This window comes from Drosophila melanogaster, chromosome 4, assembly GCF_000001215.4.
Source record: "Drosophila melanogaster chromosome 4".
NCBI classification, from domain to species: Eukaryota; Metazoa; Arthropoda; class Insecta; order Diptera; family Drosophilidae; genus Drosophila; species Drosophila melanogaster.
The window spans coordinates 609,924-627,143 of NC_004353.4; the positions used below are offsets into that span (position 1 = coordinate 609,924).

General features: G+C 33.6%; 2 protein-coding genes and 1 non-coding gene across 8 annotated transcripts, besides 7 other annotated features; 2 read left to right on the forward strand and 1 right to left on the reverse strand.

Annotated features, from left to right (window-relative positions):
- Positions 1 to 45: part of a mobile genetic element that runs on past the window's edge.
- A 715-nt stretch (positions 46 to 760) lies between these two features.
- On the forward strand, positions 761 to 12,547 carry Eph (Eph receptor tyrosine kinase). Of its 6 annotated transcripts, NM_001169353.2 has the most exons (15): positions 761 to 973; positions 1,362 to 1,515; positions 1,590 to 1,732; positions 1,804 to 1,883; positions 3,692 to 3,872; positions 4,014 to 4,499; positions 5,113 to 6,000; positions 6,082 to 6,258; positions 7,381 to 7,428; positions 8,425 to 8,553; positions 8,613 to 8,708; positions 8,770 to 9,140; positions 9,714 to 9,860; positions 9,925 to 10,184; positions 10,331 to 10,811. In NM_001169353.2, coding segments are annotated over exons 2-15 (3,018 nt in total). In that variant the 5' UTR covers positions 761 to 973; positions 1,362 to 1,504; the 3' UTR covers positions 10,332 to 10,811. The 6 variants fall into 6 exon arrangements, with proteins under 6 accessions (NP_001162824.1, NP_726590.2, NP_524625.3 ...); NM_166776.4 differs by lacking the exon at positions 7,381 to 7,428 and adding an exon at positions 12,006 to 12,547 and having other exon boundaries at positions 1,362 to 1,732; positions 9,925 to 10,254; positions 10,331 to 11,949; NM_079886.5 differs by having other exon boundaries at positions 1,362 to 1,732; positions 9,925 to 10,254; positions 10,331 to 11,003.
- Positions 2,446 to 3,505: a mobile genetic element.
- Positions 6,737 to 6,850: a mobile genetic element.
- Positions 9,404 to 9,454: a mobile genetic element.
- Positions 12,206 to 12,577: a mobile genetic element.
- Positions 12,578 to 13,295: 718 nt separating this feature from the next.
- mav (maverick) lies at positions 13,296 to 16,108 on the reverse strand. Its single transcript, NM_079887.3, has 2 exons — positions 14,849 to 16,108; positions 13,296 to 14,740 (listed from the first exon to the last, which is right to left on the reverse strand). Exons 1-2 carry the CDS (start codon positions 15,659 to 15,661, stop codon positions 13,448 to 13,450), a joined length of 2,106 nt encoding a protein of 701 aa, NP_524626.1. The 5' UTR covers positions 15,662 to 16,108; the 3' UTR covers positions 13,296 to 13,447.
- Positions 16,109 to 16,202: 94 nt separating this feature from the next.
- mir-954 (mir-954 stem loop) lies at positions 16,203 to 16,289 on the forward strand. The gene has a single exon (NR_047709.1). It is a non-coding gene; the product is annotated as a mir-954 precursor RNA (primary transcript).
- Positions 16,290 to 16,443: 154 nt separating this feature from the next.
- Positions 16,444 to 16,693: a mobile genetic element.
- A 260-nt stretch (positions 16,694 to 16,953) lies between these two features.
- Positions 16,954 to 17,220: part of a mobile genetic element that runs on past the window's edge.

Here is a 17,220-nt window from a genome sequence, read left to right on the forward strand (position 1 = left end):
CGCTCTTAAAAGTAAATAATTTCGTTTGCTCACCTATTAAAACTATATTGGTACATATGTATGTACTTTTTGAAATAGGACGTGAGAAAAAAAAAACTAAAAAACATAAGCAAGCCGGTGGAAAAACAATTCCAGCTTTTAAATTAAAAAAAATATTTATTTATTCTTTTTGGCTTAAAAACCATTTTACTTTAAAACTCCATTGGTTTGCCTACCCTTTAAAAGCTTTATGGACAACGATGCAAACGTTGATGTTTTTAAGCTTTCCAAGTGTTGTCTTTATTTTCATTAATGGTCCGTTTTGGTTTCCTATGGATTCTTTCCCGAACTACCTTTATTAAATGGAAAATTAAATTATCATTAATCATTAGAGCTACTATAACGGCTTTCACAAAAAAAAGTAAGCAATCGAATCGTTTAGTGATCAGTAGATATGCAACGATTACATATACATATGCATATACATATATGAATGTCAGATTATTACGATTATCAAGCAAGATATTAAAAGTATTGGTAACGCCTTTTTTTTAATATTTCGTTTAAATTTTCAGTAGAGAGACAATCACTTTTAATGAATATTATTCTCGTTCTATATTAATTAAAGGCCAAGTGTCAATAATTCGTATAAAACATAAAACAAGAACATCAGTTTATGCTGTTAGCTCATTTTGTACCAATTTCATTATTCCGAATTTGTGGTATTTCGTCGATGCTATTTTAACTTATTTTTTTTAAAGAAAATTTGTTTTCATGGATTTTAATGACGTTATAAAAGTTATCGATACCAGTTGTTTTAACAGAATTGCTGAGTATAAGTGAATTTAAAAAATAAAAAATAAAGAAAAAAGACTGAAAATGATACTCTGGTCTTTACCAAGTATCAATAGAAAATCTACAAGGGATTTTGTGGTCGTAAAAGAACCACTTTAAAATTAAAACGAGACTTCCATAGTAGTAGTCGGCTGTAAAGGTATCAATAAAAGTGGTCCTAAATGACAAAATGTACAAATAAAATAATAAAATCCGTTCAAATATCTTGTGTTCCAAAGCCATAACATCTTGAATTGATAACAGTAATCATCCGTGAAATGTAATGTTTAAATCGAAGCTAGCGTCCCTTAACAAGAATACATACACACTGTCATTTTGTGTAAATATGTATAACATGTATGGTCGTATGTATGTATATAGCAGCGTCGGAAAATGCAGGCTCATATGTGTATACGCTTCCTTGTATATATGGATATGCACATATGCCAGTGAATACCGAACAGGAACAGATCCTTCCAAATTATTTATACATTAATCACATTCATGCTTATACAAAGTGCATTAAAGCTAATCAATTTATTTTTTAGTCTTGGATTTTAAACTGGACCCACAAACACAAATAATGCTATTGACATTGGTAAATCCGCATCAGAGTGCGTACAACCCAAATCAAAAATAAAACTGTTCGAAAACGATCCCAACAAAATGAAAATGGTTGGGTGCCACCCAAATGACAAAAAGGTGAAATATGATGGTATTAAAAGTAAAACTTCTTCCGTAACCATTCTAACTTCCGTACTAAATGATGCTATAAGCGCCCTCAAGTCTGCGTTTTACAAAAATCAAGCTCCAATTAGCGAGCAAAACAGATCTCAAATTGTTTCGAGAATGTCATTATTAAGGACAATACTGCTTATTATAATTTCAATTCACTTTAAATTGGCACATGCAGATCAGGGTACGTACTGCTTAACAATATTAAGACTTAACAGTAAATGATATCTTTTTAATGCTCACGAATATCTGCAGTTGTTCTATTGGATACAACTCGAGAAGCTACATTAGAGTGGACCAGGTATCCATATGGACCTCAAGCCCAAACACCAGGGGTACGCATTATATGTTATTGTTGCTCTTATTTTCAATTTTTATTTAAAAAACAAACGTTTGTTTGTAGTTAAACTTACGTCGACAATAATAAGATAGTAGTAATAAGATATTTATATTCAATTTATTCTATGTCAATTCGATTGTGTACAAATTCTTAAAGATTTTATATAGATTTCTTTATATGTGCTCTTTTTTCTAATTGAAAATCATTTAATTTTGAACGTTTTTAATATGTAAATATGCTTATGCTGCTGCGACTGCCAACGACTTCCAGAACTCTTCGCTTGCCGCTCAAAAGAACCTTTGTCTTCGACTTTTAATTTTCTCAGAAGCAGAATCAAATTCATGTGAAATGAACTTACCACAGTTTTTTAAACGCTGATATAATCATGTGTTTTTATTTGGTATACACAACATTTGGAATAATGTTTACTTTGATCCGAAGCAGATGACTAACATTCTTCAGCTGCCATAGAAACGTTTGGGAAATTTATTTAAAACATTTGAAAAGAATTCATCGTTTCGTCGTTTCTAATCATAAAATGTCTTTTTCAGTATAACCAAAGACACTAGAATAACAAGATGCGTAACGGCCATACATTGGTTTGGCACTATGCAGCCACTTTTTTAGTGACGGCCAAAATTGCTCTCTTTCCGCTCGCTCCGGCTGAGAGCGTAAGAAATCTAAAAATAGAATTTGCTTGCTTGTGTGAGTGGAAACAAGAGACGAGAACGCGTATATGATTTTCGGGCCGAAATAAATTCTGATCGACGAAAAGAATTTACATTGTACATATTAGGGTAGTTTTTTGCCAATTTCGTAGCAATATGATAAAATAAGATAATTTTTAAAAATTCGCTCTGACTATTATAATTTTAAAGCTTTTTAAATTTGTTTGTTAAAATCGCCGCTCGAATTAGCTACCGTTTACACATTTATATTTATGTTTAATTCTAATTTGTCTTTCATCTGCCAATCTTTTAAAAGCGAAATATTTTTTTAAACACTTTTAATGTTAATGTTACATCATATTAAGTCAAATGACTTAATAAATATACTAAATAATTAAAGGAAGTACAATAGAAATTATTATAACTACTGTAATTTCATAAATTTCATAAAAATATGATAACTGTTTATTGCAAAAGTCATATCAAAGACACAAGCACTCAACAGTTATTGCCTTATTAATTTTTCAAGATGAATACTCTAATGACAAATATTCTTATATAAAGTCATTTTTGAAATTTATTTTTGTGATATGTACATAGATTTGGCTATTTCTAATCTATTTTCAAATAATAATAACGTTAAGGCAATGCAAAACAAGAATCGCATGGTGCCAATTGATCAAAAATAATATAGATTTAAAGTCAAAGAACTTCTAAGGTGAAGGGCATATTTTGTCAAATTTATAATGCATGAGCATACGTGTGCACACATACAGTTGTCTGCTATCACTTTATGCGTTGAAAAGAGCTGTTCGCTGTAGCGCTCTCCGCTCTCTCGCTCTCTAACCAAAATTCGAGAGAGCCTGGAGCCGCCTTCAGAGCCACGGCGAAAAAATCGTGTGCCAAAAAATCGTATGGCGTTACGCATCTTGTTATTCTAGTGTCTTTGGTATAACCCACTTATTATATGTATAGACAATAACTGCAAGGATATATATATAATATATTAAGTATTGTGTTTTTTTTAAATTGCAATGAATATGTACATAATTTAAAGTTAATAGTGTATTAAGATCCTATAAAGTTTCTTTATGTACCGATACAAAATATCTCCTTCATTTAAACTTATTTTTAGTGGGTGGAGGAGTCATTTACCGACTTCGTTAAGGGCATTAACTGGAGGAGCTATGTGGTTTGCGATGTGGCATATCACAACGTCAATAACTGGTTGTGGTCGCCGTTTATCGATCGTGGATCAGCAAACCGACTTTACATTGAAATTCAGTTCACAATACGCGATTGTTCTTTATTCCCAGGTAAGTGTATAAAATTGTTTCTAACAAAAAAATGATACGAATATTGGTGAACAAATTTTGAAGTTCCTGTTATGTATGCGGTTTGTAGGGTATTATTTAGTGTAATAATCTTTATTAGAAAAATGTGTTCAATTTTTTTAGGAAACGCCTTGTCATGCAAGGAAACATTTAGCTTACTTTTTTACGAGTTTGATGCGGCTACTAGAGAACCTCCACCATGGCAAACAGACAGCTACAGGCTGATTGCTCGCATCGCGGCTGGCGAGGGGCGCTTCAATCAGAACTCCGATGTAGATATTAACACAGAGGTGAAGAGTATAGCCGTCAACAAAAAAGGCGTATATTTTGCTTTCAGAGATCAGGGCGCTTGTATTAGCGTTCTGGCAGTAAAAGTATATTATATTACGTGTCCTGCTGTTACCGAAAACTTTGCACACTTTAACGAAACACCTACGGGAAGAGAAATTACTATAATTGAGAAACAAAATGGAACATGTGTCGATAACGCAGAACCGTATGAGACGCCAACTTACTTATGTAAAGGTGATGGAAAATGGACAATTCTTACTGGTGGGTGTCGTTGCAAGGCTGGCTATGAGCCGAATTACACAAATAAGACTTGTACAGGTTGGTATTATTTATAACTTTCCAATGTTTAACTCCTTATTATTTTCCCATCCGCGAATTGAGTAATTATTGTAGCCGATCATAATGAACTTAGGAAGAGCTCTGATTTTGTTTTACTTCAGATGAATTGCTCATCAGTTCTCTTAGTTTAATGTCTTTATAGTGTCTTATTTTCTAATAGTTTAAGTAAATGACATCTTTCGTATAATAAGAGGGGAAGTTGTGGATAATAACGTTCATAAGGGAGCTGCATAAATTTATTATTTGTAAGTTGTTCTTTATTTTGATTAGAAGTGAACCTAAGCTTTTTGCATTCTTCAACTTCAGCTACTTAGGCAAAACGTATTTACTTCTCGATAACAGTATCGAATTGAGTTAGATCTGCTTAATTTATATATTTTTAACATGAGATTTCAATAGTTCGGTAGGGGTAGAGTGCCCCGATCCCCATCATTTATTTATATATATATTTATATTTATATATATTATATTTATTTGGCGCTTAGGTTATGTTGCGCATTTGCTGCACGTGCACTTTAAACATGCTTTGCGGAGCGTAGACAACATAATACTGAGCTGTAGCTTTTAATGTTATTTTAATATATTTTTTCAGAATGTCCACTTGGGACATTTAAATCCCCAGAGGTTACAAAATGTACTCCGTGTCCTCCCAATTCAAATGCTTCAAAAACTGGTTCACCTTTCTGTAAGTGTGCGTCTGGATTCTATAGACATCCAAATGATGGTCGACATATGCCGTGTTATAGTCCACCAGCTGCGCCTACTAATCTCACGTTGTTGTTTGTTGATCAAACAAGTGCAATAATATCTTGGAGCGCACCGGCCAAAAATGAATCGTTTTCATCTGAAACTAATTCTAAAATATATCACAGTGATATTGTGTACAAGATCAAGTGTAATATATGCAGCCCAAATGTGGTTTACAATCCCTCAACTGACACATTTAACGAAACAAAAATAACACTTACAAATCTGGAACCGGTAACGACATACACTGTGCAGATACACGCAATAAATAGCGTGTCTCATATTAACGAATTTAAAAGGCACTCCAACGAGTCTTCCCTGGTGGCAGTCAGTGACATAGTATTTTCAAATACGTCTTTATTAAATATACCTTTGGATTTAAACGAAGTAAAGACTGGTCAAGCTGAAATCGTTTTTACAACTGAGTCAGTTTTGCTCTCGACAGTTTTTAATTTGCGTATATTGGCTATAACTAATAAAGATGCCGATCTAGAATGGGATAAACCTGTTCAAAGTGATTTTCCACTTGAATTTTATGAAGTGCGCTGGTTTCCAAAGGTCGAATTAGATGCTATAAATAAATCAGCTTTGAACACAAAAGAAACGAAGGCACATATAGTAGGACTTCTAGAAAATACGGAGTATGGATTTCAAGTTCGTTGTAAAACGAATAATGGATTTGGCTCTTATAGTAACATGATTTACGCCCAAACTCTTCAATCCGTTGGTTCAGGTAATTGTCATTCTTATATATAGTAATATATATATATATAATATATATAGTAATATTTAATCATATATTCCATCATAACAGTATATGACGATTCTGTGCAAATACGATTTATTGCTGGAGCCATCGTGACGGGAGTATTATTTCTAGTCATTTTTATAATAGCTACAGTATATTTCATGAGATCGAAGCATCAGGATGATCTTGATAAAAAATCGACAAATCATTTGCCATTACCACTTGACTACGCCAGCAACGAAGGTAAGATTTTTTTTATAAATAATATGCTAGTTGTGTATTCAAACTATGAAAATCATATCATAAAAATAATCCAAAAAAATTTAACCTTTTTAAAAAAAATGGATGTGACTCGAAGCATTTATGCAGACAAAAGATTTGGAATCGTTATTTAGAGGCAGATGTATTCTTCACCTGTACATTTTATTTTACCCGTTGGGAAATATAAAATGTAAGCTCTTGTAGCGCACCTTTTAATAAAAGCACTAGGGCGCTTAAGATTGTTGTATGAAAATAATTGCGATTATATAAGCAAACGTCGATAGAAATTATGGGGTGAGCGCTTTTTGCACCTTCGATCGGCATTATTGTGGGTGTGCTGAAAAGGTTTCTGGCAAATCGATTTTTCAATCAATGACAACTCAAATGAATTAATAAGAACAAGTCGTGCAGAAAGAGTATTATTATTCCCATTGCTCGTAGAGAAAATTTTATTACCCAATATCTATCGATATCGCAGAAAAATGATAAAATTTCCCGTTCGCATTTACACTAGCTATGTAACGGGTATCTGATAGTCGGGAAACTCGACTATAGCATTCTCTCTTATTTTTGATTTAAAATCAGGACACCTTTGAGATGTCGAGAATTGGCCCGGAATAGGAGTCGTTAGAATCTAAGTTTTAATTTCTCGAAACCACGTGTAACATAATGGAAAAAGCTTTTAAATTGAGAGAACTGTTAGACAGCAGTACAAACGCATGTTCCAAAGTACTGACTAAAAGTTATGTCCCCTAATATTTGACCGTAATAATAATAAGGGTAAAAATTGAATGGATAAATGTGTAAGTGTGCATATAAGGCATATTTTCTGTATCCATTTTGTGTGCTTAATTAGTGCAACATTTTCGAGCGATTTAAAAGACATGGATACGGTTCTGTTGTCAGTGGGTGCTTCCCTATGACGTTTTTTGTCGGACTAGTTGAAACCTCCGAAAGAAAAGAAATACCAGATTGTCGATGAATAAGTATAGGGTAGCTGGCGTCGATGTCCGAGTATAACATTTTTGTTCGTGAATTTTCGATTTGGTAATTATACAAACGCTATATCCATACAATACAACATATTTTTATTTTTATTTTTAGTTAATTCTATGGATACTACTCCAATTGTTAAAAAACTTCATTTAAACGGTATAACTTTTCGTGACTTTGTATATCTTTGCTATATTCTAAGTTTAAGTGGTTTTGGTTGCATGCATTTAGTATATTTATGGATAGTGTCGTCATTAGAAGTAGATAAGTTAAATACCAGTTCTCGAAATCTATTTCTAAAGGCGTGTTAACTTTTAAATTAATAGTCTTCCTGGTAAGGTAAGCTGCAGTTTTTGCTTTTGTGCCTGTCGAACTGCTTGTAGGCAGTCAGTGAGTTCAGTGAGTAAGTTTTTACAACTGAACAACTGTAACTTTTCCGTAACAATACGTGAAATTGGAATTCAATACTCTGAATTGGTACCGAGTATAGCCACGGAAAACGGTTCTGTTAGTACAAACTAATAAAATTTAATTAATTTCCGCGTCCGAAATTGATGCTTGTTTGGGTTTAAGGGTAATTCGTAGGGATTGTATAATTATACAAAGTTAAAAGACAAGGGCAATGTCCGATTTCAGAGCTCTCTTCAACTTTATTGTCGAAAATGTCTTTTTTCTTGAAACTAAAATTTTAACAAAATTGCAAAACAGACTGCTACAATCTTGGCTTGTTTTTTCCAATCCATAATAATAATTGGAACCGAGTATAGCCACGGAAAACGGTTCTGCTTGTACAAACTAATAAAATTTATTTAATTTTTGCGTCCGAAATTGATGCTTGGTTTATGCATATTATGCATAAAAAAGTTTGGGTTTAAGGGTAACTCGTAGGGATTGTATATATTTACAAAGTTAAAAGACAAGAAGGGCAATGTCCGATTTCAGAGCTCTTTTCAACTTTATTGTCGAAAATGTCTTTCTTCTTGCTACTAAAATTTTAACAAAGTTCAGAAAAACAGACTGCTACAATCTTGGCTTGTTATTTCCAATCCATACTAATAATTATATCTTTAATAATAATTATGTATATATACCTAAGTATTTACTAGAATAAATGGTAATTTTGTCAAGACTCTTATTATCCTATGTCCATTTTAGTGACGACGCCTTTATTTGGAAATAGCAGAAGCTACGTAGATCCGCATACCTATGAAGATCCTAATCAAGCTATAAGGGAATTCGCTCGAGAAATCGATGCAAACTACATTACAATAGAAGCTATTATCGGTAAGTTTTTTGCCACATTCATACTAAATATTTAGTATCTTACGAACAACATTGTTTAGGAGGTGGAGAATTTGGCGATGTATGTCGTGGTCGATTAAAAATACCCCCAAACTTTGTACAGGACATTGATGTGGCAATAAAGACTTTAAAACCAGGCAAGTTTGCAAGTGGTTTAACAAGTATTTGTTTTAACATCTAAAACATTCGTTATCACAGGGTCTTCGGAAAAAGCGCGCTGTGATTTCTTGACAGAGGCTTCTATTATGGGACAGTTTGATCATCCAAACGTTATTTATCTACAGGGAGTAGTTACTCGGTCTAATCCAGTTATGATTATTACTGAGTACATGGAAAATGGCAGCTTAGACACATTTCTTCGGGTGAATGATGGAAAGTTTCAAACATTACAGCTTATAGTTATGCTTCGGGGTATAGCCAGCGGGATGTCATATTTAAGTGATATGAATTATGTACACAGAGACTTGGCGGCACGTAATGTTCTTGTAAATGCCCAATTAATATGCAAAATCGCGGACTTCGGATTGTCACGTGAAATTGAAAATGCAAGTGATGCATACACAACTCGGGTAAGTAAAACTGATCGAATAACTTATGATTTAATTGTACGATATATATGTACAAGAGAAACTGTTTAATACGATAACAGTACCATTACGATGTGTTTATTATGAATAATATGAAGGTATCTAATCTGATACCTTTAAACCACGTTTTAATGTCATTAGGTGATTTTAGGGAGCAGTTTTTTTTATTACAAATTTTTATATGAAGAAGTTTTAGTGTTTTAAAGGGTTTGCCACGCCCGTTCTTACGCCAGCAAATATCTTGATCCGTATGAACGACGATATCTCAGAAACTATAAAAGCTAGAAGGTTGTAGAATTGAATTGCACCTTCAACTCTAGAAATATTACATTTGGGACAAATATTAGTAACATTTACAAAAATTTAATAAAATTAATGTATCTTGTTTCGATTGAGGTAAGCTCTGTTCGAAGTATATTACAGATCTCAACACCCCAAAATAAAATAAGTTAAAAAGGCGGCGTCATCATTATAATTTTCTGTGTTAGTGGGCCATTGTTTTTCACATGTGTTTCCTTCGTCTTTACATTAGGCTTATATGTTTGTTATTTAAAGGGCGGTAAAATTCCTGTACGTTGGACTGCGCCGGAAGCCATTGCTTTTAGAAAATTTACTTCAGCATCGGATGTTTGGTCGTATGGAGTAGTTCTATGGGAGGTCATGTCCTATGGGGAACGTCCATATTGGAACTGGTCAAATCAGGTATGACCTCGATCCAAATCTATTATATTTTTATTTATACTTGTAACACCTATTCATTCTCTAGGACGTGATAAAGAGTATAGAAAAGGGCTACCGTTTACCAGCTCCGATGGATTGTCCAGAAGCCCTTTATCAGCTAATGTTGGATTGCTGGCAAAAGCAACGTACTCATCGCCCCACATTTGCAAGTATCGTTTCAACTCTTGACAATTTGGCACGACAACCACAGTCATTATTGACAACACGACCCTCGCCAGAATCAGACGGTAATCATATTTTGGATGGACAGCGCGGTCAAAATATTTTCATAAGCACTGACCTTTGGTTAGAGCACATTAAAATGTCTAGATACTGTCATCATTTTAAAGAGGCTAATTTAATAAATGCTCAACAGGTAAACTCTTCTAATTATCATTTTTGTATTAATCAATTTTTTATTGTCAAATATTAATAGTAATTTTCGTGTACAGATATCCAGGTTAACAGCTCAACAACTTTCGGACATGGGAATTACTTTAGTTGGACATCAAAAAAAGATCTTACATCAAGCCCGGCAACTCGACACTATAATATAAACAATTTATTTTTACAAAGTAGTGTAAGGTGTACATATAATGAATACATAATGTATTATATAAATAATATAATATATGGTGGAACTTTCTTATTTCGAATCAACATCTGCATCATAAAATCAAGTTATACAATATTATTCACATGCATTTTTATCTTCTTTTGCCAAAAAAGATACAGATTTCGAATTAGGAAAGTTCGAGTGTAATTGACACGTGTGAAATACCAGAACACATACATTTTATAAGAATTTTATAGGTTCTCTTAACTAGAACAATAGAATATATAATAGGAAAAGTATTGTTTTTACGTTGTTTAAAAATTATACCTTATATATCAATGTGTACCAATTATTTATTATACGAACAATTTTCAAGCTTATTATTATAAGAGTTTAGAGGCGCTATGATTGCCTTGCTATATTTTACCTTTTTTTGTTGTGATAGAAGTGGAATTAAAGAACTATTCATCTTTATTAGATTATATTTCATGGTTTACTTTGCATAAAATAGTGAAAAACTCAATAAAATTACACTCGTACGTAAGGTGCGGTATTCCGGCCTAAATCATAATGTTACTACCGTGTTATCACTAATCAGTATTATTAAATTAGTAGGATTTCAAAATATCATTATATATTATGTCTAGTAAGTATTCCAAAGGAAAATTGAGCGCTATAAAGTCTTCGTGCCTGAATTCAGCAATACAAGATGTATTAGTCTATACCAGTGGTCCCACTGGACCCACTCTAATGGGCGTTGCTTGGTGGATTTAATAGTAATGCCTGACCGTGAATAGAAAGCTCCGATAAGGTTGCTGTCTAAGAAATACATTTTTCATTTCTATAAATAAAAACTGAAATTTATTTGTATTTTATCATTTCTTTTCGGCCTGTTAAGTTTATATACAAACTTCAAAAAATAAATAAATTATATTAATTTGGGCTATATATTCTTAGGTTATGCCGTAATTGCAAATTATATATTATATTTGCATTAAATAGACATATTTATTTTTTCATTCATTCTAAACCAAACATGCTGATATGAGCACTACCGTCGATTGCCTACAGCTTGCAAATTTCATTTATTAAGTATCTATACATCATAACGTACTTACGTATTTATTTATTATTTATAGTTCGATGATACATAACTCAAACGACAGAAGTCTAAAATAAATATGAACTCTGCTTATACAGTATATAATGTCGGGTATAATAGTTTTTTCACAACGTTTGGTATCGAAACTTTTGTATATTAAGGGAGGCCCTCACTTGCTTTTTTTGCAGCGAAGTCGTAACTAATAAGTGCTTGTCTAATTCAATTATACTAGAATTACGTGTTTATAAGAAGGGACTTGGCCAGATCGACTCGGCTAAAGATGCTCTATATACAGTTAATTAAGCCTAACACAGTCAGAAGTGGACTATCCGGAATACTTACATATGTAGATCGTCTCTGGATTGATTCTAACTAAGCACAAAAAAGCGTTCCCAAGAAATGTAGGAAACAAGGTAAGAGTTTATGAAATCGTTTATATATACATTTATTTAATCGAATATAGTTCCAGAAGGGAAAACAAGCATCGGCAAACGAAAGATTAAATATAATTTCTTTTCATTAAGACTTTTTAAAAGAAAATTATATTAAATGGTAAAAGAATAAGTCGGATAATAAGAAATTAAACAGAAACCCATTATAATATGTAAAAATATTAATACCAAAAAAATATAATTCTTAATAATATTATTTAGACGTTTCAAAATAAACAAGAGAAAATGCTATAGTCGACTTCCCCGACTATCACAACATTTTTGAAAAGCGTTGCCTTGGCAGTTTTAGGAGAATGTAGGCGCAAGAGTGGGCGTGGCAAAGTTTTTAGGCAATCAATACAAATTTACACGACTGATAAAAATATAAAAAAATATCAAAACATTTTGCAAAAGTGGGCGTGCAGCACGAATCGACAAACTTCCGCTGTGTACTTAATCTCAACCTTCTAGCTTCTATAGTTCCTAAGACCTCGACGTTCATTCGGACTGACGGACAGACGAACCATGGCTAGATCGACTGGGCTATTGATCCTGATCAGGAATATATATAATTTATGTGGTCGGAAACGTTTCCATTTGCCTGTTACATACGAACATACATACCTTTGTCTTGCGTCTTAATTTATAACTTCGTCTATATAAGGATAAGAATGTTAAAAATAATGTAAGTTTATTTTCAAAAATATATTTAGATGTAGTTTTTTTTATTTTGTTTTTGTATTTTAATTTTACATCAAATTGTTAATTCAATCAATTTAAATAAATAACGTTCATATCTATGTTAGAACATTTATATACATATTCTTAATAATTAATAATCAAACAAACAAGTGCATCAGTGCAGACAATTTTTTCTTTCGTCTTTGGATTGTATATAATCAATTTCCTTATATTTTCAAAAAATACAAACTATTGGATTTTTGTTGAACACTATAAAAAGCCGTTTGATGCAATGTACCTAGCCACATTTTTTTATATTCACGTGAAAAAAACTAGTACTTTTCCTATGCGCTCCCCAAACTTCGACAGGAAAATCAATGTGCGCCTGATGTACTGAGATTTCTTTTCGATTTGTTAAAGTAGTCATTTTGTTTTTACGATTAGCAAAAACCAAATCATTCTAACCACGCTTTTCGAGACCTCTTTCTCATATTATCAGGACTGCAATCATGCAGCTTTTAGTGATTCCTGCGCATCACTGGTTTTTGCATAGGACTGACTGCCTTCTACATCTAAACGTCTTTATCTTCCCTCAAGGAATTCGCCAAAAGTCATTAGTGCAATAGCGGTAATAAAACACACAATTTGTAAATGCCGCTATACGAACAAAAAATATTTCTATTTATTCAGCATTGTTACATGTTTAAAAATTCACAAAATTTGAACCAAATGAGAAACAAAACTTAAAAACGAATAATAGAATATGTATGTAAGAATAATTCGTTAGAGAAAGTTTTTTTTACGAACAGGCACATTCTACAACCTGCATATCACTCCATGTCGAAATTTTGAGTTTGTCGCTGTGGTTTTCGTCAACATGCAATATTTCAAGCATCTCAAGCTTTGAAGGAGTACAGCATGGACGGGGGGCTCTTTTGTGATCTTCTTGCCATATCAGACTTTGCAGTAGGGCGTGGTGGTGGGCGGGATTGTGACGTGGTGGACATCTTCCGTGGCAGTACCCTGCATCGAATACCTTCGGCTGTAAAATGAATTCGAATCCCTTAATGCTCTTAAAGGCAACATCCAATTGATTTCTACAACATCGTTGGTGCAATTTGTAACAGTTGTTGGTCCACTTATCTTTTCTCCAGGTGCTATCATGGTTTGAACGGTGATGCACGTATTGATCGCTTCTATTATTGGTCAGCATGATTTGGTGAATATCCGCGTCGCCGTGCTGTTGGGAATTCAGCGTTCCGTGTCCAATTATATTAAGAACTGGCATGAGGTTTAAGTGTTCGTCGCTTGAGGCGGTCGAGCGTGGTGGTGTTGACGGGCTGAAATCACTCAATATACGAGCCCCTATACTTTTACATTTATCACATTGAATTTCTATCCCCAAGTTTTCATGGCTTTTGTTCAACCAACTACGAACAGCTTTGGTCACGTCAAATTCTATCCACTGTGTTCGAGTTTCTTGGAAGCCAACATTTCCAAATTCAATTTTACGAGACGTTATCTTTCTTCGTCTATTCGCTGAAAGAAGTTGATATACTTTTAAAGTTAATTGCTGGCTACTATTTTTGTTAGATTGGTTCAAATTGACATCACCAAAATTACAGTGCCTTTCGATGTTATCATTCCCGGAAATTTGACTGATCTTATTTTTCCTAGATCCTGGCCCTCGTCGGAAATTTGTTGCCAACGATGAACTATAGAGAAGCATAAGCCTAACATTGGCCTCGTCGATTTTATCATGGTGAAAATTTGCATCTTGTGCATTTGTCAATGGAAAGTGTAAAAGAATATTCATTGTATCCTGTTCGCCACGTAGTAGGTCTCCATAATTTTGATGCTTTTTTGGGTTTTGGTTTAATCTGTTAATTTTTTTAAGCGACCTTCTATGGCGCAATCGTTTGTTGCTTATATCATTGAATCCGTTTGTGGTAATGCTTAGAAAATGTAGGTCTCTTGTAAAGGAAGCTCCCATGAAGTTGTTAAAATAGCTGTTGCCCTTCTCCTGGTTACTTCTTAGGCGACTTAAGTATTCTATATATTTGCTGGAATATTCAGCTTGGCTTATATTGACCTGTAAATAAATAATATCCTTTAGGTGGACCCTTCTGTATACGGTTTGGCATAACACTGCACAGCTTTCTTTTACAGGACGTGACAATAGCTGTAATTTAAATCTTACCTTTCTCATATCTGGTAGTTTTTTAATTCCAAGGCCCTTCAAAACGAGGTGCTTTAGTCTGGTTTCATCTACTCTTTTTGATGGCTTACTATGCCTCTTAGTTTCTAGGCCGATATCCCTAGTTTCCCTCGTTTGCCTACTTTGAATTGGTACGGTGTTTATCCACTGAACTGACAATTTTTTATTGAATAATTGAGGAAAGTTTTTTGACTGGCTTACATTAATCAGACTATATTTATTTGAACTGGCATTGTAGATTGAGTCTCTGCTTTGTTTGCTAAAGCTTTCAAATACATTTTTAAGACCCATTTTCGGAGTTGATTTGGCTCGGATTATTGGATGTTGATTTGTTTCTAGTCTCTTAGCTTCATTTTCTAAATTTTGAAGCTGCAAATTGGTAAATGTAATATTTTCTTTAGGCTGATAGTATGAAAATACTGCTTTTGAACTTGACGTTTGGCGGAATATGCCATGGCCACTGACTTGATGCTGAGTTGACATCAATAAAATCAATATAAACCATATTTTGTAAAGCTTTAGTGACCTACTACAAACTAGGGTGAGCTTAGCCTCAGCATTATCAGTAATAGGCGGATGTTTGCAAGGAGGTTCTCGTGCTTTAGAGTTTCTTATAGTTATGGTATGGTGAACACAAATATGCCACAAAATACTAACGATCCAGTTGGACTTGTTCAAAAGCGATGGAAATATTTTTATTGTACGGTTACTAACTTTACATTTATGTTGAAAAGAGTCGCACCACACAGCTGTTTCCTTTTTTGGCGTTAAGTTTGGATTAATGTCTATTATCATGTTTTCTCCGCATGGCCATTAGGGTTCCTTTGCTAATGTCAATTATAAAAATGATTATCGTTCTTCCAGTCGATCAATCTTCCAGTATGTACTCTTCTTCAAAATTACACATTCGCATGCCTACATATGTATATACATACTAATGAACGTTGGCAAGTATCTACATATGTATGTAGGCTCAGAATCTCTGTAAAAATGTTCACATCCACACCATTACTTATTAGGTTAAATCTGCACGAGTTTGTTGATTGCATTGATCTTATTTTCGGGATTTCGTTTACGGCACTTAATTTAAAGAAACAAAAAATTTCTTTCGGTAAAGTAAATAAATGATCACAGTTCCTCGAAAATGTGTATATATTTTCGTCTCGGTCGCACTCTCATTAACATTCTTGTACACATCGATACGGAACCTGTTCGGACATTGCTTCAAATTCGACTAAAATACCCACAGCAAATGCTTACTTAACAGCAGCAATATGAACATTAGTCTCATACCCCCACACACACCCACACATCTGCAGTGGACTCATGCACGTCTTACAAACACAAGATTTTCTGGGTGTTGCGTTGTGTGTACCTGTGTACAGGCGTATTCACATGCAACATCCCTTACATCTTGCTTGATTATACTCCGCCCGCCGTGCATTCCCAGGATAGGCTTTGCTCCCTTTCCCATAACCAGATCGGATTCGGAGAAAAAATTGTTTCGAATTGTTCGAAAGTGTGGGGCATGGCAAAGTGTTTTTGGTGTACCTATAGAGATTGGCAAGACAAGTGACAAATCAATAGAAATTTACAAAACTAAAAGTATAAAAAAAATGCACAAGTGTGGGCGTGGCAGTTTTGGGCGGTTTTAGGGCGTGGCAAACTTGCTCTGCTTCTGTCTCTAGAAGTTGCATTCTTAATCGCAACATTCTATTTTTTATAGTTCCTGAGATCGAGGCCTTCATACGGACAGACGGACACAGACAGTTCGACTAGGCTATTGATCCTGATTTGCTCGAAAACGTTTCCTTCTGTCTGTTATATGGTTTTCGAGTAACTGGTTTAAAAACCCTAAGGTGGCATATGGCTCATATTTCCAATCGCGCATGTTCAGGTACAACCAAAAACTATGTTTTCCCTAAGCATAGTTGTAGCAGAATACTATTATCTTTTTTAAATTATATTTTGATTTTTTTACTCGTATTTAAATATTGAATATTGATATATTTTCTAAAATACCTTAAATTATTGAATAGGGATTTCTTATACATAAAATATTTTCTCGAAAAGTGTGTACATTTATGTTTCCTTTTTTTATTAAATTTGTTAAACGAAATTATTTAATTGACCAGCGTACTTCTTAGACAACTTAATCTAATCGGTATCAATTTAAACGAATCTGAATATCTAAGTTATTTACAAAGATTATATGATTATGAGTATTCAAGAAGTGGAATGTGAGGCTATAATATTTAGAAGATTATAATTAAGTAAGTTTTATGTGAAGTCTCGGTTAGTCAGGTCTTGAGGGTGGTGGCGTTTCAATCTTCTTCTCGTTATTCTCCGATGGC